Source organism: Rhinatrema bivittatum, chromosome 14 (genome assembly GCF_901001135.1).
Source record: "Rhinatrema bivittatum chromosome 14, aRhiBiv1.1, whole genome shotgun sequence".
In the NCBI taxonomy this organism is placed as follows: Eukaryota; Metazoa; Chordata; class Amphibia; order Gymnophiona; family Rhinatrematidae; genus Rhinatrema; species Rhinatrema bivittatum.
The window spans coordinates 46,451,123-46,476,906 of NC_042628.1; the positions used below are offsets into that span (position 1 = coordinate 46,451,123).

At 45.4% G+C, this 25,784-nt stretch overlaps 1 protein-coding gene across 8 annotated transcripts in view; it reads right to left on the minus strand.

Annotated features, from left to right (window-relative positions):
• The window catches only part of CDIP1 (cell death inducing p53 target 1), a 107,177-nt gene that overhangs the window by 11,491 nt on the left and 69,902 nt on the right, over positions 1 to 25,784 (minus strand). For 5 of the 8 annotated variants that reach the window (XR_003852593.1, XM_029576469.1, XM_029576466.1 and 2 more), the window contains 2 exons: positions 19,474 to 19,617; positions 4,963 to 5,228 (listed from right to left, as the gene is read on the minus strand). Coding sequence is in view for 7 of the 8 variants with exons in the window: in XM_029576469.1 (XP_029432329.1) it covers positions 4,963 to 5,228; positions 19,474 to 19,545 (338 nt within the window). In the remaining variant the exon portion in view is untranslated. The remainder of the gene's footprint in view (positions 1 to 4,962; positions 5,229 to 19,473; positions 19,618 to 25,784) is intronic. The other 3 variants (XM_029576472.1, XM_029576471.1, XM_029576470.1) reach the window with 1 other exon arrangement.

Here is a 25,784-nt window from a genome sequence, read left to right on the forward strand (position 1 = left end):
TCCTATCCCATAACTTTTTCAGTTTCTCAGGAGTCTCTTAGGGGAGACTTTGTCAGTCGCCTTCTGAAAATCCAAATACACTAAATCCAGCAGCTCACCTTTGTCTGCATGTTTATTAACCCCTTCAAAAATATGTGGTAGGCTGATGAGGCAAGACTTTCCCTGGGTAAAGCCAAGCTGGCTATGTCCCATTAAGCCATGTCTTTCTATGTAGTCTGATTTTTTTTTTATTTTTTTTTAAATTTGTAAATTTTTATTGACCATATATAAAAAAATAACATAACTGTGTAATAATACAATATAACATGTACAGTATGGATCAAACATTTTTTTTAAAAACATGTGCAGCTGCCCCCCCTAATTCCCATCCCTCCCCGACTCTCCATCTATTACCAATATCTCTTTACAATATAATATAGTAACCTGTTATAAAGTAAGATAAATCAAAGCAGACAACTAAATGTGTGCACTATCAAATAAGGCGGCCAGATTGAGCTTTACCGTGGACCACTACTATTAGTGCTGTAAGATTATGCCATGCGGATGATCACAATTGGGAATTATTGTGAAAGATTCCAAATGTTATCTAGCCCACTGAGCCATGGTCCTTTAACCACTCTTTCATTGGATCCCTATTTCATAAAAAGCTGTGACCCTGGCTCACTTCACAGCTGTTAGATATGCCATGCGGTAGTGTGAATAGAGCCTATGAATTACAGCTGCTAAGGGCGGTGGTTCATGCTGCTTCCATGCCCTCGCCAGTTCGGATCGCGCCGCAATATATACCTGTAGACTAAATGCTTCTTGTGCTTTACTAAGCTTTTCCGCAGGCAAGTTTAACAAAACATGTTTAATTGTTAAGGGTCCATCTCCCACCCCTAGGTCAGCCAGCCAGCGCCTAATCTTGTCCCAAAAAGGTATCACTTTGGGGCAGGTCCACCAAATATAGATAAATGAACCCGTCTGCCCGCAATTCCTCCAACATTGATCTGACACATTGGGGAACATGACATGGAGTCTTGCTGGAGTTAAGTGCCATCTATATAAGAGTTTGTAGCAATATTCCTGTATAGCCGTTGAAATAGAACATTGTGCAGTCCTATGAAACACTATGTCCCATTCCTCTTCATTAACAGGCCGATACAGTAAGGAGTGGTAGGAAGAGCTGCGTTAGTGCCGGGTGCACCCGCGTTTGCCGCACGCACAGTCCAGCTCACCTACCGCTCGATACTGTATTAAAATCGCATGCAAATGCAAGCCGTGTCTAAGAAGCGTCCATGAAGCGTTAGGCCCGTGCAACCCATTTTACTGTATAGGCGCTTTATGCAGCGCCTATACAGTATCCTGGGTGCGCTGGTACCTGTCATTTCAAATGACATTTGAAATGACAGGCACCAGGAAGTGGATCCCAACTTTAACCAAAGAAAACCTAAAATCCCCTCCTCCCGAAGCGACTCGACATGTAAAATATGTGAATAAGTGTAACCAACTTACTTCTTGTTTCTTTTTCAGCCCTTTCAGCCTTCTCTGCCGTCCTCTGGAGGGGGCAGCTGGCGGCGAAAGCGGCTTCCAGCGGCCCCCGCCGGCGAAGACGGACGAACGCACGCCCGTAGTGCACGGGCGCTCAAGCCAATGAAAGCAAATGGACGGGCGTGAGTGACGTACGCCGTGACGTCATGCGCTTCGCTGGCTAGAGCGCCCATATTGACAGGCGCTCAAGCCAATGAAAGCACATGAACGCATGTGTGTGACATCACGGCGTAAGTCACGCACGCCCGTCCATGTGCTTTCATTGGCTTGAACGCCAGTGTACTATGGGCGTGCATTCGTCTGTCTTCGCCGGCGGGGGCCACTGGAAGCTGCTTTTGCCGCCAGCAGCCCCCTCCGGAGGACGGCAGAGAAGGCTGAAAGGGCTGAAAAAGAAACAAAAAGTAAGTTGGTTACACTTATTCATATATTTTACATGTCGAGTCGCTTCGGGAGGAGGGGATTTTAGGTTTTACATATTTTACATGTCCAGTCGCTTCGGGAGGAGGGAATTTTAGGTTTTCTTTTGGGGGAAAGTTTGCCATCTACCCTTACCACTGCCTCTAACGCAGGGGTAGGGGTAGGCGGTAAATTAGCAGGTTAAATGCGCGGCTAAACTGCAGGTTAAAAAGGCGATAGTCGGGGCGAGCGTTACTGAATGGGGGGGGGGGATAACTAATCTGATCGTTTACATCTCATATACATGCTGTGGGCGGAAGGGGTTACTCGTTGATTTAAAGAGGCAGTAAGAATGGGTTAAAGGGGATAGTGAATTGCGGGTTGGACTAACGCGGCCAATTTGTGAATAGAAGACGGGTTAGAAGCAGGGTAACCGCTGCTGCACTTTACTGTATTGACCTGTATGTTTCTCCCACATCGTGTGTTCATGCTTTGATATGTGAAAACGAATTGGATGGCTGTACATTGAATAAAGAATACATTTTTTATATTGTGCCTTTCAGTTTCCCAGCATGTTCACAGAAATTTGCAAATAAAGATTTGGTTATGTGCACCTGTTTAGTGTCTAATAGTGTCTTTAAAAAATGTCTACTTTATTTATTTATTTAAATTCTTTTAATATATCGATGCTCAAGACAAAGGTCTTATCGTACCGGTTTACAGCGTAACCAGGGGTAACCAATTAAATAGAAGAAAGTTACAATGAACAGGGATTTACAGTACAGGAGAATTAAGAGCAAATGAAATTAAACATAATTCTAAAAAGTGTAAAGTAAGTAACAATCAACGTATGATACTAGCTTAGACGATGGCCTAATATGTAAAATTGAACTGTGGCAGGAACGAGGCAGGGCAGTCGTTATAGGATCCAGGAGAAAGGGGCGGGGGGGGGGGGGGGGACTGTGAAAAAATAAGGGGTGTGTGTCTTCGCTAGTTGTGGAGTGACCCATCAAGGGAAGGCTTGAGTGAACAGCCAAGTTTTCAGTTTCTTTCTGAAGGAGAAATGGCATTGTTCCTGGCGAAGTAGATTCCATTGATAGGATCCAGCAGTGGACAAGGCTCGTTTCTGAATGGAGGTGTGACTAGCGGATTTATTAGGGGGAGCCTGGAGAGATCCTCTGTATGCCGACCTGATCGGTCTTGTGGAAGTGTGGAGTTCGAGTGGTAATTTGAGTTGGAGTGTGGATTGATGATAGATGGTTTTGTGGATGATGGACAGGGTCTTGAACACTATTCTATAGTTGATGGGTAACCAGTGTAAATTTGTGCATAGTCTAGAAAGTTAGTGGCACATTGTTGGTATTTAAACTGAAAATCTGCATGGGATATCACCCCACCCTCCTTAAAAAGCTGGCCGATATAAAGAACATCCTGGGTAACTCATATTGAAAATGCCTTGGACTCTATGCCCGCAGAGAAGGTGGTATTATGGAACAGATGAGTGAGATGGAAATGGTTAAAAGAACCTACCAATTTGGGTTCCATTGCTTCCAAACTTTAAGGGTATTGGCCAAGGCAAATGGCATGTGTCGTATTGGTCTCCATGTCTCGCCATGGAATGGCTTGTAACGGCATGTCCCCTACCATTTTCTGTTCCAATCGTACCCATTGCTTAAGAACCGTTGTGTTATGCAGAACGACCAGAGCGCTAAGTTGCGCCGCTCCAAAATACCAAAGCAAATTAGGGATCCCCATGCTTCTTAGGTAGAAAAAGAACAGCTTTAGCGATTCATAGTGGTCTCTTTTTCCAAATATCGCTAAAAATCCTTTTCTGCCACAACTTAGTATAGTGGCAGATATGTGAATGGGAATTGTAGAATAAAAATACAAAAAGAGAGGCAATACGTTCATCTTAATTATTACTATTCGGCCCACCCACGAGAAGTGTTCCCTGCTCCAGTTACTAAGATCTTTCTCAATCTTGTCCAAAGAGGAGTGTTGTTAAGTGTGAAGAGGTCAGACAAATCAGAACCTATTTGCACCCCCAGGTACCTAATTGATGTTTTAGCCCATTGAAAGGGGAATTCCCTCTTTATGAGGGAGTTGGAGGGAGATTTATGTTTAAAATTTCTGATTTGTCATAATTCACCTTAAAACCTGCCACCCTGTGATAGCTATCAAGCTCCCCCACCACCGCAGTTAATGATGCCCCTGGGTCTGTGAGTGTGAACAAAATATCGTCGGCAAAAAGGGATATTTTAAAAAGTGCATATCCTGCAGTTTTACCCCTTTAACACTCTGTGAGTTACGAACCCGGGTAGCAAATGGCTCCAAGAAAAGAGCAAACAACATAGGGGACAGTGGGCAGCCTTGCCTAGTGCCTCACTGTATGTCAAAACTAGCACCATAGCCCCCCCCCATTAACCTTGACCCTGGCCTTGGGAAAATGGTAAAGCTTCCGAAATTGCATTTTCTGTAAGACTTTAAATAGAAAGGGCCAATGAACCAAATCAAAGGCCTTTTCGGCATCTACAGATAATAAGACAGACAGAATATTATTACCTTTAACCCAGTCTACTAAATCAACCACATTACGAATATTGGCGCTAGCCATACGCATGGGTATAAAACCCGCTTGATCACTATGAACCAATGTGGTTAGAACTACCTTCAGTCGCTCTGCTAAGATCCTAGCCAATATCTTGAGGTCCAAATTAATCAGAGCTATTGGGCTATATGAACCGCAAAGAGTAGCATCTCGCCCTGGTTTTGCTAAAATCGTTATTCCCGCTACATTCGCGTGATCTGCTATATTATCAGCTTCTTTTTTCTTAGAATATTTTCCATAATTTTTCCAGGCACTGAAGACAGGCTGACCCGGTCTATAGTTTCCCAGATCCCCCCCCCCCGGAGCCCTTTTTAAAGATCGGTGTCACACTGGCCATCCTATAATCGTCAGCTACAACAGGCAACATGTAATAATTGTCATGCCAATAAAGTTATCTGAATTCAAACCATGGAAAGCAGGATACATACCCTGCGGCACAGCAGAAGCAGCAGAGCAGCATGTTCAACAGCCCGATCTCATGCGAAATTCGGGTAGTGATGGCTTGCTGGCAGCGTGGACACACTGTCTGTACTGGCGTGAGATGGAAGATTTCACCTTGCAGCACAGTCACTGTGGTAGCAGCTTCAGGTGGTAAGATAACTGTGGCGGTGTGTCCACTGGCAGAGGGGTAGTGCCCAGAAGTGGGGGGGGTAGTATCCCATTGGGCTGTGGGGTCCAGCAGGCGGACAGTAACCTGTCAAGCAAATGACTTAAGGTGAACACTTGCCCATATCGCTGCAGTTATAAGCAAGTTATAGTGGGCAAGTGTGGGAACAAGGAAAGCTGAGGATCAAGTTAGTATCTCTGTTCATCTGATAGCCACATACCATAATTTCATACAGAAATAAACCTTCTATTGTATCACTATCAGTGCTGTTGCCAAAGATAAAAATGACTGGTGCATTCCACGGACTGAAAGAGAAGACGGGGGAGTTTGTTTACCCTCCTATTTCAAACATCTATGAAATGTGAATTTATAGACACACTACAATAAGTAAATACATGCCTCTTAGCAGATAACAGTGGGTTCTAGGCAAGTTGGGTTTTATTTTTCCCCTTGAAACCACTCTCTTGTCCAAACTTGCACAAAGGCACATGCTTATTGTGTAAGAGGCATCTCCAGGAGCCTCCTGGAAAAGCAAACACCTCATACAGATAACCGGATTAAAAGCTAGCTGAATACAGAAGGACAGAAGGAGGGAGGGAGGGGTAAAAAGAGAAGGAAGGGACAAGAGAAGTAGATTTTAAAAATATTTCTCTAACTCATCAATACCTTAGTTTATAGCTCATCAGCAGAATTATAACACCAAGGTTGAATCTGCCCCAGTCATTCTCAGCCTTTTGGCTAAGATCAAATGTAAGGTCTGAGCTGTAAGCCAGAGATGAACCATTCTTGGCCTTCTAGCTGAGACAGAACCTATATAATACGAGGGAGGGAGGAGAGAATTAATGCACTGCCACCTAACCCTATTGGAGTTACTATAACATTATGAACTTTGCTAAAGCAGGAGGATTAAACTTTCTTTAAAAAATATCTGCCCCAGTACACTATGGAAACCATTTCCCCACAGATAAGAACATAAGAACATACCATACTGGGTCAGACCAAGGGTCCATCAAGCCCAGCATCCTGTTTCCACCAGTGGCCAATCCAGGCCATAAGAACCTGGCAAGTACCCAAAAAACTAAGTCTATTCCATGTTACCGTTACTAGTAATAGCAATGGCTATTTTCTAAATCAACTTAATAGCAGGAAATGGACTTCTCCTCCAAGAACTTATCCAATCCTTTTTTAAACACAGCTATACTAACTGCACTAACCACATCCTCTGGCAACAAATTCCAGAGATTAATTGTGCGTTGAGTAAAAAAGAACTTTCTCCGATTAGTTTTAAATGTGCCACATGCTAACTTCATGGAATGCCCCCTAGTCCTTCTATTATCCGAAAGCGTAAATAACCGAGTCACATCTACCCATTCTAGACCTCTCATGATCTTAAAGACCTCTATCATATCCCCCCTCAGCCATCTCTTCTCCAAGCTGAAAAGTCCTAACCTCTTTAGTCTTTCCTCATAGGGGAGCTGTTCCAGTCCCCTTATCATTTTGGTAGCCCTTCTCTGATAAGTGTCAGCCCTTCTCTGATAAGTGTCAGTTCACCGGGGCAGATCCTCTCCTGAGTTCCACATACTCCTGGCGAGACTATAACCAGCTTTAAAATGAAAAATCACAAATTTTATTTTTAAAGGAGTGCTTTTACAGCAACCATTTGAGCTTCCTTTCCATTCAAAAGGAAAAGCAGAGCCATCAGAGTCCGAAGAGTATCTCAGCACTTGCGGCAACTAGTCAGCAAATCCAGACCAAAGCACCATCTGTATATTTTTCCCCATAATATTTAACTGACTGACATGTCAACTTTTGAGAGATCTTACTCCAGTCTTATTTAAAAAGAATTGCTTTTTCTTTCCCTACCTAAAAATACATGTTTCTATAGTTTGACTTTATAACAAACAGATCACTATAGAAATTGATCACAATGGAAATTGGAACAGATCACAATGGAAATTGATTTTATATGGAGTTGTTAACTAACTGTATACATTTTAATGCTGTTTTGCTTTATATTGTGTATGTTATATTGTAAGCTGCCCACAAAAGAGGTCTGGTAATTAGGTGGTTTAGAAATTACTCTTACTATAAATGTCATCATCTGCTCTTAGTAGGTAAATGTTCAGGCTTAGTCTCCTATCCAGCAACTCAAAATACATTTGTGGGAAGGAGCAGTGATTCCCAGAGGCCTGGAAGCAGAAATTCAGTCCGACTCCAGCCTTTCTTAAAACATTCATATACACAACAGTAGACTGCCTTTACCTTCAGACTGTGTACATTCTCTACTCACAGTTTGTACTGCTTCGTCTCAGCTCAGTGTTATGTTACAGAAGCTGCCTGCCTCCTGAAGGCTTGAATCTGGTCTGCTTATCTCCAGCTCTTATTCCCAAGTCTCTGGTTACAGCCTCTGAGCCCCACCTACCCTGCGGGATCCCGCCCATAGAGCATATTCTCCTTAAGGCATTTAAGATGGACCAAATGTTTAGCCTGGTCCTGAACGGGTAAACAGAAACACTAGGGACACTGCCTCACATACCCCTCCCCTCAGTTTGGACCCATCGGGCTAAGCATCCCTACTCCCTCCTGGATCCCATCCAGGAGAGTCCAAGACTTTCCATTCCCCTTCCTCTGGCTTCCCACCAGCTACGCTTGGGAACAGGGACCTAGTGACATGCTCACCCCTATCTCTTAGGGTTACCTTCTACAACATCATGACCACCATTCAGTGTGCCATTTGCGCAGTGCACATCCCCAGTCCTTTAACTGAGTCCTTTGCTGGTTCCGGGTTTGAATTCCACCCCGATGGAGCTTTTTGGACCGACTAGGGAAACACAAGTGCTTGTTCCTCTATAACCAGCTGCACCCACTTCTTGGCATCTGGTATCTCTGATTTAGTGCCCCCTCCCCCACCCATGGCTCCTCTGTATCCTCTGTTGCTGGAGTCTCCACAGTGCCATCCTCTGGGATCGCTGTGAACTCTTCCTCCAGGTTCTCTAGAGCACCTCCCTCTGGGCTCTTCACAGTTTCCTTGTCTGTACATTCTGCAGCACCTTGCCCTGGGCTCTCCACAGGTTTCTCCCCTCTGTACATTCTGCAGCGCCTCCCTCTGGGCTGCCCACAGTTTCCTGCTCGGTACACTCTGGCCACTCACTCACACAGTTTGCTAGTTCCTCCGCAGCTTCACTTGCTGGGGACACAGCAGCACCACCCTCTGGACTCTCCGCGGCATCCCTCGCTTGCCTTTTCTTGCCCTCTCTTGCTGGGCTTCTCATGGGAGGTCTCTGGACTCCCAGTAGTGTTTGGGGATCCTATAGGGTCTTCCTCAGGACTTCCAACTCCTCAATACTGCCTTCTCCTGGGCAGTCTGTGTTGCCCTTGCAGGGCTCTCTTGACCCCCTCTCAGGGTTCTTCACCACCCCCTTCTCAGGGCTTCACAGGAGCAGTCTCTGGTCTCCGGTAGTGTTTGGGCACCCTATGGGTCTTTTTCAGGACCACCTGTAGCGCCATCCTCTGACCAGTCAGTGTTGCGGCCCACTGGGCACTCTGTGTTGCCATTTTTTGTTAAGGCCATGAGGCTCTACTCCAAACAGAAGCTGACCAAGGCCCAGTGTATTTCCTGATTCCGTTTTTGCTTGGCTCAGGCCTTGATGACTCCTTTCAAGGCTCTCTTGTAACCTATCTCCCTCCTGAAGATTCTAGATCAGTGCTTGCCACCTTCCTTCAGTCATGATAGACTGCTGCATTCTGGTGCTGTCCTACTCTGGCTACTCACCTTTCTTCTAGAGTGGCTTGCTTGCTGGAAAAGGGCCCCACCCCATTTCGTTTCACTGCACTTACAGCCCACTCTGGCAGCTTTTTCAGGGCCACACCCTGTGCAGTACAGTCCTGCTGCACCAGTGTTCTTTCCTGGTTTTTTTTTCAAGCCAGGAAAAAAAAAAAAAAAGGTAAAAATCAAATAAACCAACCTGCATAATCAGCAATAACTAAATCACTTTTAATTCTCTACCTCCAGGCAGGTTTCTCCTGTACAAACCTACCACTTCCTGGCTATCCCTGCCACTATGCCCATTCACAGTTTCCTTTCTACCTGAAACCTTTTAAACTTTGGTTTATGTTTTTTTCTCTTCAGTGCAGCTTCTGAACCACACCCTTTCATACAAGCTACCATGCTCTGTGCATCCCTATGCTCTGTACTTTGCTTCAGAGCCTCAGGCCCCCTGTATTCTGTACTACATTTAGAACCACAAGTCCTCTACACAATCTCTCTGTATTCTCAACAGACACTTTCTTGGAGGCTAGGATTTTTTTTTTCTGTGCAAAGCTATAGAAAAAATCCCATGCATGATACCATATGTGGGAACAAGTGGAGATTCCCACAGGCCTGGAGGCAGAAATTCAGTCTGACTTCAGCCTTTTTTATTCACAGCTTTAATCGTATGCATAACAGTAGACTGCCTTTACCTTCAGATGGTGTACTCTCTACTCAGTGGGGTAGATTTTCAAACACGGCGCGTTCGTGTACTTTTGCTGGCGCATCAGGCGCAAGCAAAAGTACGTGGGATTTTAGTAGATACGCGCGTAGTCGCGCGTATCCGCTAAAATCCTGGATCGGCGCGCGCGCAAGGCTATCGATTACGTATAGCCGGTGCGCGCCGAGCCGCGCAGCCTACCCCCGTTCCCTCCAAGGCCGCTCCGAAATCGGAGCGGCCTTGGAGGGAATCCTCCAACGCCCTCCCCTCACCTTCCCCTCCCTTCCTCTACCTAACCCACCCCCCCGGCCCTGTCTAACCCCCCCCTTACCTTTGTCGGGGGATTTACGCCTCCCGGAGGGAGACGTAAATCCCTGCGCGCCAGCGGGCCCCTAGCGCGCCGGGACGCGACCTGGGGGCGGGTACAGAGGGCGCGGCCACGCCCCTGGACCGCCCCGGGCCGTAACCACGCCCCCGGGCCCGCCCCAAAAACGGCGCTGCGCTCGGCCCGCCCCCGACACGCCCCCTCCAAAAACCCCGGGACTTACGCGAGTCCCGGGGCTCTGCGCGCGCCGGTAGGCTCTGCGGTAGGCTCTGCGCGCGCCGGTAGGCTCACCGGCACGCAAGTCCCGGGGCCCTGCGCGCCGGTGAGCCTATGTAAAATAGGCTCACCGGCGCGCAGGGCCCTGCTTGCCTAAATCCGCCCGGATTTGGGCGGATTTAGGCGAGCAGGGCTCTTAAAATCCGCCCCAGTGTGTACTAGTTCGTCTCAGCTCAGTATTTGAGCAGTGTTATGTTACTGGAGCTGCCTTCCTTCTGGAGACCTAGGCCTGGTCTGGTTATCCTGACCTGGATTCCAGCTCTTATTCCTCAGTCTCTGGTTACGCCCTCTGAGCCCCACCTGCCCCACAGCATCCTGCCTATACAGTATATTCTCCTTAAGGCTTTTAAGGTAGACCAGGCATCTAGCCTTCTTCCTTCACAGGTAAATATGGGAACACTAGGGCCACTGCCTCACAACATTCTTTTGACAAAAAAAAAATACTGCAATGCATACAAGTTCTTTCATGTGATGTAAAATTATCTGAATTTACAGTGCCCAATAGCAGAGTTACAACATTCAATGAGATCAGTCTGTCAATCACATGTCCAAGACCATCTTAAGATTTTCTTCCAAACATTGTGATTTTTTAGCACCACGCAAAAGTGTGTGCCAATGTTCCAATTTGATATTTGTCACTGAGTAAAGAAAATTCATCACAAATGATTTTTCATTGTCCATATTGAACATTTTCATTTGAATTTCTCTTCAATCTGTATCCACTGCTAATTTATAAATTTAAAAAAAAAGTTGTAAATCATTAATTGAGATCCTGTCTCCCAAATCTTGATTACTTTACTAACCAACTTCTTCATGTGTAATAAAATGCAATCCTCTGTACATTTTGTACCAATATGCAATCTTGATTAGTGTCAAGACAATATTTAGAATGTTATTGTCCCATTACAAGACTTCCAGGGGCCATTCTAAGAGATCCAAGGCAGTACCTAACCTGTAAATATGCAAAGAAATTGACTATTTGGTAAATTCCATTTGGCTTTCATTTGAGAAAATGTGAAAAATTCTGCAAGGTTTGTTCTAATTTATAAAATTGCCTATCCTGATACTTCTAACATCCCAGAGCTGAAACAGCAGTTTTTCACATGTAACAGGTGTTCTCCATATAAAGCAGGACAAATCTGTTACACAATAGCGCCGAGATGAAAAAGTGCTCTCAGAGTTCAGAAAAAACCTTCTTCCATGAGCATTTCCAAGCAGCTGCTGCTGTGCTAGTTTCCCCAGGCTTTATAGAAGACTGACCTTCGACTCTACAGGGAGCAGGATGTGTGGCTGATTTGTCCTGCTTCCTACAGAGAACACCTGTACAGGTGAGCAACTTTACATTCTCTTGTGATCAGCCACACAATTGAAGACTCCCAAGCTGAGGATTGCATGAAATTGTTTATTATGCTCTTATTTAACAGTGGAACATGCTACCCATATTTAAGCCAGAGGCTGGAGGGAAGAGTCGAAGGAATCAATTAAATAAGTTCTTTAGAACTGCTGTTCAAAACCACTATCTTGACATGAAGCATTTTGTAGGCAGCAATAAGCAGTTAAGGTATGGACGGAAGACTAGGTGGCAGCCTTGCATATCTTCTATGGAGGCAGAGCAAAGATGAGCTAAGGAAGCTGCTATAGGACTTGATGGGTTTCCACTTTACTTTGAAGATATTGTCCTACCTGATTATAACTGCAGAAGATGCAATCAGATATCCAAGTCAAGAGAGTTCTCTTTGTAAATAAAGCACCCTGTTTGGGCGAAGGGAAGACTCTCTGCAAGACTGTTCTAAAAGAATAAAAGCTCTTCTGAAAACCAATGTATGAAGTACCTTATTGGCATGTGGTCTCAGAAAAAATGTTGGCAAGAAAATGGATTGATTTAAAGGAAACAGACTTTCTGGTAGAAATTTTGGATGAATTTTCAAAACCTACTCTGTTGTGGAATGAGTATAGAGATAGTATGAGATCAAGGCTTGCAATTTACTCTCTCAAGGTAGACATTACTAACAAAAAAAAAATCTTCCAAGAAAGGATTTTCAAATCTGTTGTCACTAAATGCTCAAATGGTAGTTTTATCAGTTGAGCCAGAACTATATTTAGAGCCCAAGAAGCAAGAAGATCTTTAAATTGGAGGTACAGGGAACAGAACACCGGTAACTTCATGTTTTGTTCGGTGGTGAAGAAATCTATCGTTGGAAGTCCCCACTTGCGGAAGAGGGTGGACACCACTTTCGGATGCAGCTCCCACTAGTGAGGATAAAAGATCCTGCTGAGCCAGTCTGCTTCCATGTTTCTTATTCTGGGTAGGTAAGTAGTTTGTAGCTGTATGGAGTGAGTTAGCGCCCATTCCAGAATTAGCAATGACTTCCTGCAAAGCAGTTTGGAACCTGACCTTGTTGATGTAGAACATGGCTACTTGATTGTCCATGTAAATCATGACTGTTTGTGTTGAAGAAGGCAAATAAAGGCACAGACTGTGTTGCGAATAGCCCGGAGTTCTAACAGATTGATCTGAAAACATTTTTCTGAGGAAGATCTGAGCTCCCCAACCCTTGGTAGACGCATCCATGGTTAGGATTAGCTGGTGGGATAGAGTCCAGAAAGGTGCTCCAGATTGGAGAATTCCTGGCAACAGCCACCAGTCGACGTCCGACGACATCGAACGAGTTAGACTCACAGTCGACATGGGATGGGATCGTTGGGACCACAGTCCCCATTAAAGGCAGCGCTTGTGAAAATGTGTGTGTGGGACCACATACATGGCTATTGCCTTGAAACCTAGACCTATTAGTAAAAATTTGTAACTTATCATTAAAATCATCCATTGTACCTGAAGACTGGAGGATAGCAAATGTAACCCCAATATTTAAAAAGGGGCTTCAGGGGCGATCCAGGAAACTACAGACCGGTTAGCCTGACTTCAGTGCCAGGAAAAATAGTGGAAAGTGTTCTAAACATCAAAATCACAGAACATATAGAAAGACATGGTTTAATGGAACAAAGTCAGCATGGCTTTACCCAGGGCAAGTCTTGCCTTACAAATCTGCTTCACCTTTTTGAAGGAGTTAATAAACATGTGGGTAAAGGTGAACTGGTAGATATAGTATACTTCGATTTTCAGAAGCCGTTTGACAAAGTTCCTCATGAGAGGCTTCTAGGAAAAGTAAAAAGTCTTTGGATAGGTGGCGATGTCCTTTCGTGGACTGCAAACTGGCTAAAAGACAGGAAACAGAGATTAGGATTAAATGGGCAATTTTCTCAGTGGAAGGGAGGGGACAGTGGAGTGCCTCAGGGATCTGTATTGGGACCTTTACTTTTCAATATATTTATAAATGATCTGGAAAGAAATACGACGAGTGAGATAATCAAATTTGCAGATGACACAAAATTGTTCAGAGTAGTTAAATCACAAGCAGATTGTGATAAATTGCAGGAAGACCTTGTGAGACTGGAAAATTGGGCATCCAAATGGCAGATGAAATTTAATGTGGATAAGTGCAAGGTGATGCATATAGGGAAAAATAACCCATGCTATAATTACACAATGTTGGGTTCCATATTAGGTGCTACAACTCAAGAAAGAGATCTAGGTGTCATAGTGGATAACACATTGAAATCGTCGGTACAGTGTGCTGTGGCAGTCAAAATAGCAAACTGTATCGCTCCTTGAATACTGTGTACAATTCTGGTCGCCGCATCTCAAAAAAGATATAATTGCGATGGAGAAGGTACAGAGAAGGGCTACCAAAATGATAAGGGGAATGGAACAACTCCCCTATGAGGAAAGACTAAAGAGGTTAGGACTTTTCAGCTTTGAGAAGAGACGACTGAGGGGGGATATGATAGAGGTGTTTAAAATCATGAGAGGTCTAGAACGGGTAGACGTGAATCTGTTATTTACTCCTTTGGATAGTAGAAAGACTAGGGGGCACTCCATGAAGTTAGCATGGGGCACATTTAAAGCTAATCGGAGAAAGTTCTTTTTTACTCAATGCACAATTAAACTCTGGAATTTGTTGCCAGAGGATGTGGTTAGTGCAGTTAGTATAGCTGTGTTTAAAAAAGATTGGATATGTTCTTGGAGGAGAAGTCCATTACCTGCTATTAAGTTCACTTAGAGAATAGCCACTGCCATTAGCAATGGTAACATGGAATAGACTTAGTTTTTGGGTACTTGCCAGGTTCTTATGGCCTGGATTGGCCACTGTTGGAAACAGGATGCTGGGCTTGATGGACCCTTGGTCTGACCCAGTATGGCATTTTCTTATGCTCTTATGTGAGAACCTGACATGCCATGGAGCATGGAAGGCCTTTTAAAGTCGAAGCGAGCACCCGGGAGGTGCAAATCCTGTCCTTCTGATGGAAGGCCTTGCATAGATTTGTATTGATTATGGCGCCTATGAACTGTAGAGATTGAGAGGGGTCCAGATGAGACTTCTCATAATTGATGAAAATCTTAGCTGCTCCAAGCAGGTTATCATCTGAAGTTGGTGCTTGCGTAGACATTCTGGGCTCAGGGCTACGAGAAGCCAGTCATCCAGATAGGGGAAGAGCTTTATTCCTCTCTTCCGAAGATGGGCCACAGCTACTGCTAGGCATTTCATGAACACCCTGGGCGCAGAGGATAGGGCGAACGGCAGCACTCTGTATTGCTAGTGTCCAATGTTGACCTGGAAACAAAGATATTGCCAGGAAGAGGGGTGCATTGGTATGTGGGCATAGGCATCCTTGAGGTCCAAGGAACACATCCAGTCATTGGGTTGCAGAAAGGGCAAAATTTATTTTTTTTTGTATACTGCTTATACATAGGTAATGGTCTAGGCGATTCACATATAAAAACATATATAAATAAATCATAACTGATGAAATGATAAAACAGACTAAAGTGTAAACGATAATAAAATAAAATTAAATAATATGGGTAAAAACTATAGTTAGAAATTAAAACAAACTTAAAATATAGGTTTGGAGTGTTAAGACAAATGTCATGATATTTAACATTTTTCTATACCGACCTTCATGAAAAAGATTCACATCAAATCTGTTTACAAGGAACTTAGAGGCTAACTAAATAACCATTAACAAGACGGCAAAAGGCAAAGTTACATATAACAGGGAAATCGAACTTGGAGGCTAGAGTAGCCGGGAAGTAGTAGGCTAGCAAAACTAGAGGATAAATATATGTGCAATGAGACTAGGCAGGGCGTCTAGATAGTTGGGCAAAGCCTAGTTGAGAGGCATGTTGACGTTAGGGGAAGGCTTGGAGGAAAAGCCAAGTCTTAAGTTTTTTTCGAAACATCAGAAGGCAGGGTTCCAATCTTAGGTCTGTCGGCAAGTTGTTCCAAATGATAGGGCCCGCTGTGGAGAATGCACGTTCTTTGGTAGATGATAGATGCGTGGCTTTAGTTGGTGGGACTTGAAGGGTACCTTTATATGCTTCTCTGATAGGTCTTGAGGATGAGTAAAGTTTGAGAGGGATCTGAAGTTCTAGTGGTAGCTGGTTGTGGATGGTTTTGTGGATTATCGTGAGTGCCTTGTGCAGGATTCTGTATTTTATTGGCAGCTAGTGCAAGTTTCGGAGAATGGGGGTGATGTGGGCTCCTCGATTAGTGTTGGTTAAGATTCTCGCCGCTGCATTCTGGAGCATCAGTAGTGGTTTGATGGCTAAGATGGGGAGCCCCAAGAGGAGGGCATTGCAATAGTCAGTTTTAGAAAACAGCGTTGACTGGAGGACTGTTCTGAAGTCCTGGAAATGAAGAAGGGGTTTGAGTCTTTTCAGAACTTGGAGCTTATAGAAACAGTCCTTAGTTGTGTTGTTGATAGATTTCTTTAGATTCAGGTGATCTGTAAAACGGTCCGAGTGACTCATGTTGCTGGCACCCCTTCTGGGGATGCCGGGTGAAGCCTTTTCCGTTTCTGGGCTCCTGAATGCTCGTCGGAAGCTGAGGAGAGTGAAGGGCCAGACGGGTGTGTAGCAGCCACCTTCGAGGGCCCAGAGCCATCGACATCGGAGAGGGTCAAGAGTGCTGGTGGAGTCCTAGAGTGGCTCTTCCCCGATGAGTCATGTGGCGGCATGGCGCTGATGCATCAGGTGTGTTGAGGTTGAGTGGTGGAACTTGGCCTTTCCCGGCGAAGTTGGCCTCTATGGTGAGTACGCGGGTTGCTTCAGCGCCCGCTATGTCGAATGCTTCACTGCCCCTTGCGCAGATGATTTGGGGGTGCACTTTGGCGCTGCAGGGTCTGATGCAGCAGCCCTAATCTTCGTATGTGTAACGTTGGGAGATTTGCTGTGGGCGGCATGATGCATCGGGACCAGCAGCGTGGCCCTGCGTACGTTTCCGGCTGGGGTGCCTTGGTCGACACACTCAACGCAGGAGGTGTCCTGGGTGCCGAGGCCTCCTCAACATGGCCCAACCGCTCCTCCCCTGCCCAGATCTTCGGGGGATGTGGCCATGTACGACTTAATGGATGAAGGTTGCAGGGAGGACGTTCGTCTCTGGCCATCCAGCCTTTTGGGCTAATGTCCTGGAGTGGAGTGTGCCGATCGCTGGGAGGGGGCATAGGAGCCTGAAGATTGTGCATTTTTCAGCTCCACAATTCTGATAGTCCACTGACACTGGGCCTGGGGAGATGCCTGGTCGAGGTCCGGCCCTAGGCAGCGGCAGACCACATGTCAATCGGTGATGGACATGGTTTTGCCGCATTGGCAAAACCTAAACCCCGGGGCTTTAGGGGCCATGATAGCAGTGCTGTTGGGGGTTTTCCTAAGCAAAGACAGAAAGAGAGAGGGAAAAAAATAAAAAACAGTAGAAGAGGCGAGAGAGAGAGAAGAATCCACGACCGTTGTTGTGCGGGAAAGCAAAAAACTGAGGCAATGCAGGCAGACACGTGTGAAGGTACTGCGCATACGTGCAGTAGCATGTCTTTCAATTTTCTCAGAAGTTCCTGCAACGAGCCGCGAGGTGCGCTCCCAGACAGCATGGCTAATTCAGCCTGCTTAACTGCGGGAAAACAAGAGATACCCTATGCGTTAAGGGCTCAGAATGTAGCTGAAGAAAGAAAGAAGAAACCCCAAGGGAGAGCAAGAAAAGAGAACAAGAGTGAGAGGTTCCTAATTATGGACATAGCCCTCATAAGAGCAATTGTTTAACCTAAGAAGGTTGAGCTGAGCAGGAGGATACATGGCAGAGCATGCCAGAGAAACCCTCAGAGCACCTTAAAAAGGACCGGTCCCAGATCCCTGGACCTGGTCCACCTTAAGGCAAGGCATTCTGGGTGCAAGGCAGCTCCTCTAAGTAGGAATATAGCTTAGGCTCAGAGGAGAGCAAAGGATGGCCCCGGGAACAGAAGGTAGCTCCTAATTATGTAATTGACCTACTGATGTTATTTTGGTGAAGTACTGCAAGGTAAGCAGTTTGGGGTTTATGTTTATTGCTGTGAAGAATAAAGTTGTATGAGAGGAGTTAGAGTCCAGCGTGGATTTGTTCTCTAGAAAAGCCACAGATCGCTCGTGCTATACCACACAGTCAAACTGAACTAAAATCTGAACGTTAGTAAGGCAAAAGTAAAAAAAAGAAAAAGAAAAAATGTATTTTTTGTGGAGTATGACAAAAAGAAATTAAGAGAATTTAGTAATAAAAGAAAACTAGGAAAACAAAGGCAAACATTCTTAAGCAACTGAAGAGAGCAAAAGCAGACAAAGGAGACTTGCATAGCAGTGGCTAGACGGTTTTTCTGAGATCTGAGAAAGCTTTTCCATCTTGGCACTGTCAGAATGACATTCTCCACTTCTGAGGCTAATTTCTGTCCTGCTTATGCATGGAGAAATTAAGTTCTGCAGACCTGGAGCAAACTTCTGGGTTACCCACTAAAGGCAAAAAAAAGGTCCTCCAAATCCATCTCCATACTTTGGCAAGAGAACTGACTAAATAGCATTTAAAAAAAAAAAAAGTTTTGTATTCAGGGCTGATGCAAGGTTTCTAGCTGCCCTGTGCGACTTCAAAATTTGGAGCTTCCCATCTTCTGGGCAAAATACCACGGTTGATGTCGTCTCCGCTTCCTGCCGATCCTCCACTGCTGCTGATGCACTTCCCTTCGTCCACCACCGACTCATCTGCTTGGATCCTCAAATGTACACTGGATGATTGCCAGGTGCCTGAATGCCATGGGGCTCCACTTAATTCATTGAGACATGCCCAGGTGATGGTTCACACTGCAGCCCATAGCGGAGTGATATGCTTGGGTCCTACCACCCACACCGGCGTACTTAACGCAGGCCTTGAACACATATCTGTGAGACAATCTACTATTTAAAAAAAGGATATGCTAGATCTGGCTGATCTCTGCAAAAAGTAGAATGGAATTGTGGAACATGCATTTACTTTTGCCCACAGGGAGGGTGAGCAATTTTCTGACTGCTGAATGAAGGTGAGTAAATAGTCATCAACATTTGTAAATGGCTTTTGAAAATTGCTTCCCCTCCCCCCCCGAAAACCGAAGCCCTGTGCAATCTTTACAAGCCAACACTGAGGATGCCAAGGAGTGGGGAAAGTCACCAAGGGTTACCTTTATCTGGATATTCAGTGTAATGTGCCTGCTAAACTTACCCCAGATAATTTTAAGATTGATTTTTCCTGACCAGACTTACCCAGTTAAGTTTATCTGGCCTGCGATGAATACTGGTGCTAGCTGGATACATTTTTAGCCAGGCCCATACCAGACTCCCTGCCTTGCCTCTTTACTTGGCTAAAACTTTCACCACTGAAAGAGGCAGGAAATTTAAAACTCAGAAGTTACTCAACAAAAACTTTCTTCAGTATTGACTTCAACATTGTTTTCTTCAACAGACTGCCTTTCTCCTTCTCTCTGGACCTTGATCCCCACACATCACTACCCCAGAGCAGAGATGCCTGCATTCAGCGCAGCTTGCTGGATTATACCCATCTCGAGGCTTTGCTATGTCCAAGGTGCAAGCACTTCTGCTCCTTTCCAGGCCCTGTTTCCATCCTTATTTAAGTTACAGAACAGCTTGGCAGGGCCATCAGAAGGGCTGGGTGGAATAACTTTCAATGCTTGGAGCAGAAACCTGGGCCCAGGAATTAACCAGATTCCTGACTAGAAGCGTCTGGTGCATAAACTGAGACATTAGGGCTGCCCAAAATATTCAGATCCTATATTTAGCACAAGGTTTTAGAATGTGAAGTGATTTAACCCTTGAAATGGTCTTTTCCTCTGCAGCCTCCCTTCCTTGCAGACTCACCATGGGGCATGTACGGCAAGCCACCTTCTCCAGGCATGTATGGAGGGATGTAACCAGGCTGTGCCACCTCATAAGCTAGGGGTCCGTAGCCCGGAGGAGGGACTGGCATACTCAGAGGCTGTGTCACAGCAGGGGATGCTACTCCTGAAGAGGAAACAAGAAAGATTACATTTGCTTTTCCAACAAAGATGGAATGAGGCAACAATATCCTTCTGCCAGGGCTTCCATAAGCTGAGGCCCAGAAACAGAGGCAATTTTACCACTAGTACTGGAGTGCATAAAGAACTGAGGGAGGAGGGAATATTTCCTACTGCTTGCTTTAAGGTGAGCAGACATGGCTGTTTATAGGCAAGATAAATGTGGATGTGTATTCCCATGTGGGCAATTTTTCTGGCAGAAACATGCATAATTTTGATTACGCAAAAAGCTATGACAGTAACTTTAAAATGGGTGCATAGGCGCTCATTTGCCACAATTTTAAAATTACTAGCATAGGATTTAAAATACGCCTACCATGCTTATGTGTGCTCTTAATTTTAAGCTGTTAAGCAAAAGTAATTCACGCATCTTCCGTTGGACTTTGTCGACTTCAACATTAGCAGGTTAGCGAATTTAAAACCTGTCCATGTGAAGGACGTTTTCAGTTTTACCAGTTATTCCACCAGCTTGCCACTCCATCTCGAGCTCCTCCAGCCTGCACTCCCCACAGCTGACCCAGATCCCTCACCCAGTCGTTTTAGGCCTAAACAGATATTTATGCAGACTTCCATCTCATCAAAAGCAGAGTAAGCATGCCGTGCGTTGCCATGCGCTGGGTCCACCGGATTTAAAATTCAGATTCACATGGGTAAAATTTGGGCCCGGGCCCAGACTGCCCCCCAATTCCGCACCCCCCCTTTTTTAACTCTACATGTGTATATATGTGTGTGTGTATGTGTGTGTACATTTGCGGCTTTTAAAATATGCGTTGCTCGCACGCGGCCCTCCCGTATGTGCGCCCTTTAATGCGAGCGACGCTTTTAAAATTCACCCCTATATGTGTTATCCTATCCTCCACCTTCTCCCTAGCAAATGCCTTTTAATAATGTGGGCAAAAAGTTATCCATGTTGTAGAACAACTCGGGCAATTTTGCCCATACAGAAGGTGAGCAAGAAACAAAGACCTCCTTTCCACACATAAAGCAAAATTGCTTACCTTGTAATAGGAGTTATCCCAGGACAGCAGAATGTAGTCCTCACATATGGGTGACGTCACTGACGGAGCCCTAAGGCGGGAAAGTTTACTGTCAAAGTTTCTAGAAACCTTTGACTGGCACTCTGAGCCCCCTGAGCATGCCCAGCATGCCATGATATTCTCTGCCACAGGGGTCTCTCTTCAGTCTCGTATGTAGCAATAAGCTTTAGCAAAAATAAAATAATAAAAGGTATGAGACCCAACTCCGCGGGGTGGCGGGTGGGTTTCGTGAGGACTACATCCTGCTGTCCTGGGATAACACCTATTACAAGGTAAGCAATTTTGCTTTATCCCAGGATAAGCAGGATGCTAGTCCTCACATATCGGTGATTAGCAAGCTAGAGGCTGAGTCATTGTGTACTGAAACAACAGTGAAGTATTGTTGTTGAAAATGAGGCAGCCGAAGATCACAGCAGGTTGGATGTAGAAGGAGTTGGGTTTAGACTGGAAACAAGTTCTTTAAGACAGATTGTCCATAGGCTGAATCTTGTCGTCCTTCTTTGTCCGAACAGTAATGAGCTACAAAGGTGTGGAGAGAACTCCATGTTGCTGCTTTACATATGTCAAGGATTGGCACTGAATGATAGTATGCTACTGAGGTTGACATTGCTCTTATGTTCTTACTGAATGTGCCTTTACTCGCCCTTGGAGAGGAAGGTGTACAGTCACGTAATTCTAGAAGTTTCGGCAATACTGTATGTTTAACTATAAAAGAAGGGTCACTTCCTGTATTCAATGAGATGCTGGTTGTTTTGAAAGACAAAGGGCACCCAGTATCCAGCATCTCCCAGGAACACTTACAATGCCAAATAAAATTTACCGTATTTTTCGCTCCATAAGACGCACCTGACCATAAGACGCACCTAGGATTCAGAGGGGGAAAATTAAAAAAAAAAAAAATTGTGCTAAACCGGCTCTGCGTCTGGGCGTCTTATGGAGCAAATTAGGGGAGTGCATAGCTTTTTTTTTTCTCCCCATTTTGTTTTCGGGTCTGGGGAGGGCCATTTCGGTCCACTCCCCAGATCAGAAAACTTTTCTTTCTCTGGGAACCCCCAAACCCAACCCTTTAAATTAACAACCTCCACCCCCCTGACCCCCCAAGACCTGCCGAATTAATTTCCTGCAACCCCCCACCCTCCTGACCCCCCCCCAAGACCTGCCGACTTAATTTCCTGCAACCCCCCACCCTCCTGACCCCCCAAGACCTGCCAAACGTCCCTGGTGGTCCAGGAGCGGTCCGGGAACGATCTCCTGGGCGTGAGCCGTCGGCGCCATTTTGTTTACTGGCAGCCGACGGCCCTATGCCCTCACTATGTCACTGAGACCGACCAATAGCAGCGGTCGGTCTCAGTGACATAGTGTGGGCATAGGGCCGTCGGCTGCCAGTAAACAAAATGGCGCCGACGGCCCTATGCCCTCACTATGTCACTGAGACCGACCAATAGCAGCGGTCGGTCTCAGTGACATAGTGAGGGCATAGGGCCGTCGGCGCCATTTTGTTTACTGGCAGCCGACGGCCCTATGCCCACACCCAGGAGATCATTCCCGGACCCCCGCTGGACCACCAGGGACGTTTGGCAGGTCTTGGGGGGGGTCAGGAGGGTGGGGGGTTGCAGGAAATTAATTTGTCAGGTCTTGGGGGGGGGGGGGTCAGGAGGGTGGGGGGTTGTAGGAAATTAAGTCGGCAGGTCTTGGGGGAGTCGGGGGGTGTTAGATTTTTGTTTGGTTTTTTTTTTTATATTCGCTCCATAAGACGCACATACATTTTCCCCCCACCTTTGGGGGAAAAAAGTGCGTCTTATGGAGCAAAAAATACGGTACTTTATACCGTTTACTGAGTCTAAGTGTTCTTATGTGCCTGATCCTAAGTACAGCCTGCTTTTTCATAGCAAAACTGTATGCAATCTGCTAACCAGTTGGAAAGCTTGCCCACTGCTTTACCCGGTTTGTTTGGATCATAAGAAACAAAAAGCTGATTGGATTTCCTGTGGACTGCAGTGCGATTTAAGTAGAAAGATAGTGCACGTTTACAGTCCAAAGTGTGTAAGGCTCTTTCTCCTTGGTGAGAATGAAGCCTTGGGAAGAATGTGGGAAAAACTATGGATTGGTTCAAGTGGAATTCCGTGACAACCTTGGGGAGGAATTTTGGATGTGTACGGAGAACCACTCTGTCATGCAAGAACTTTGTATAGGGTGAGTATGTGACAAGTGCTTGTAACTCACTAACCCTTCTAGCCAATGTAATGGCTAGGAGGAAGATAGTCTTCCATGTGAGAAATTTAACATCACAGGAATCTATGGGTTCAAAAGGAGAACACATGAGTCTTGTTAAAACCAAATTCATAGAAACATAGAAACATAGAAATGACGGCAGAAGAAGACCAAATGGCCCATCCAGTCTGCCCAGCAAGCTTCCCTCATTTCTTCTCTCATACTTATCTGTTTCTCTTAGCTCTTGGTTCTAATTCCCTTCCACCCCCACCATTAATGTAGAGAGCGGTGATGGAGCTGCATCCAAGTGAAATATCTAGCTTGAGTAGTTAGAGGTAGTAGGGGTAGTAACCGCCGCAATAAGCAAGCTACACCCATGCTTATTTGTTTTTACCCAGATTATGTTATACAGCCCTTATTGGTTGTTTATCTTCTCCCCTGCCGTTGAAGCAGGGAGCTATGCTGGATATGCGTGAGGTATCAGTTTTTTTCTTCTCCCCTGCCGTTGAAGCAGAGAGCTATGCTGGATATGCATTGAAAGTGAAGTATCAGGCACATTTGGTTTGGGGTAGTAACCGCCGTAACAAGCCAGCTACTCCCCGCTTTGTGAGTGTGAATCCTTTTTTCTTCTCCCCTGCCGTTTAAGCAGAGAGCTCTGCTGGATGTGTGAAGTAACAGTTTTTCTTTTCCCCTGCTGTTGAAGCAGAGAACTATGCTGGATATGCATTGAAGTGAAGTATAAGAATGGAGTGATCAAGCTAGTTGAAAGGCATCAGGAATAGAGGAAGGTGGAGGTAGTAATTTGGATATTTGGTTTGGGGTAGTAACCGCCGTAACAAGCCAGCTACTCCTGTCTTTGTGAGTGCAAATCCTTTTTTCCACATTTCCTCTTGCTGTTGAAGCTTAGAGTGATGTTGGAGTCACAGTAACCATGTGTATGTTTATTGAATAAGGGTATTGTCTCCAGGCAGTAGCCATCATTCTGGCGAGTCACCCACTCTTCATTGGCGGCCTCTTGACTTTATGGATCCACAGTGTTTATCCCACGCCCCTTTGAAGTCCTTCACAGTTCTGGTCTTCACCACTTCCTCCGGAAGGGCATTCCAGGCATCCACCACCCTCTCCGTGAAGAAATACTTCCTGACATTGGTTCTGAATCTTCCTCCCTGGAGCTTCAAATCGTGACCCCTGGTTCTGCTGATTTTTTTCTTATGGTAAAGGTTTGTCGTTGCCTTTGGATCATTAAAACCTTTCAAGTATCTGAAAGTCTGTATCATATCACCTCTGCTCCTCCTTTCCTCCAGGGTGTACATATTTAGATTCTTCAATCTCTCCTCGTACGTCATGCGATGAAGATCCTCCACCTTCCTGGTCGCCCTTCTCTGTACCGCTTCCATCTTGTCTTTGTCTTTTTGTAGATACGGTCTCCAGAACTGAACACAGTACTCCAGGTGAGGCCTCACCAAGGACCTGTACAAGGGAATAATCACTTCCCTTTTCTTACTCGATATTCCTCTCTCTATGCAGCCCAGCATTCTTCTGGCTTTTGCTAGGTCCCATTCTGTTACGGGTGGTCGAATTGGTGTTAAACCTTTCATAAATCTAGTGACGAGAGGTTGCATTGAAATAGGTACATCTCCTATTTTGTTATGGTAAGCTGAGATTGCACTTAAATGTACTCTTACAGATGAAGTCTGGAGACCAGAGTCTGAAAGATGGTATAAGTAGTCTAGTAGAGAAGTTGTGGAGCAGGAGAAAGGATCAATATTGTTTTGCCTGCACCACAAACTAAACCTTTTCAATTTCGAAGAATAGTTTTTTCGTGTTGAAGGTTTACATGAAGCTAGAAGCACTTGAGATACATGGGTTGAAAGATTAAGTGGTTGCAAGATCAAGCATTCAACATCCATGCTGTCAGGGATAGGGACTGAAGGTTGGGATGACGCAACCAACCCTGATCCTGAGTTATGAGAATGGGAGCTACACCCAGGCGAATGGGATCCCTGTCTGAGAGGTCTAGAAGTGTTGGAAACCATACTTGTCGAGGCCAATACGGGGCTATGAGTATCATGGACCCCTTGTCCTGTTGTAGCTTCACTAGAGTTTTGGTTATGAGCGGTATCAGAGAATACGCGTATAGTAGGCCTGAGTTCCAAGGGCGAGCAAGGCGTCCTTGGCTGACTGGTTTTTCTGTTTGTGTAAGGAACAGAATTTGTCCACTTTGTGATTCAGGTGTGACGCAAAGAGGTCTACTGTTGGTTGACCCCACCGTTGAAAAATCCTGGTTGCTACTGAGGGATCCAGGGACCATTCGTGTGGGTGGAATTGACGACTGAGTCGATCCGCTAGAACATTTTGAATGCCTGCCTGCCAGATAAGTGGCCCGGAGAGACATTGAGTGTGTTAGGGCCCAGGCCCAAATCTGTGCAGCTTCTTGACAAAGGAGATACGAGCCCGTACCTCCCTGTTTGTTGATGTACCACATGGCTACTGTGTTGTCCGTTTGGATGAGAACAGTCTTGTGTGAAAGGCAGTCCTTGAATGCATGCAGAGCATAACGTATAGCTCGAAGTTCCAGGAATTTGATTTGAAACGTTGCTTCGAGCTTTGTCCAGGTGCCCTGGGTTTGGAGATTGTCTATGTGAGCTCCCCAACCCAAGGTGGATGCATCTGTAGTTAAAGTTATCTGTGGGACTGGTTGCTGAAAAGGTAGGCCTTTGCGCAAGTTGTCCATGTTTGCCCACCAAAGTAGAGATAATCTTAGTTGGTGGGTCACTTGAATTGGATAATGTAGTGGTTGAATGGCTTGGATCCATTGTGATCTTAGAGTCCATTGGGTAACCCTCATGGCAAGCCGTGCCATAGG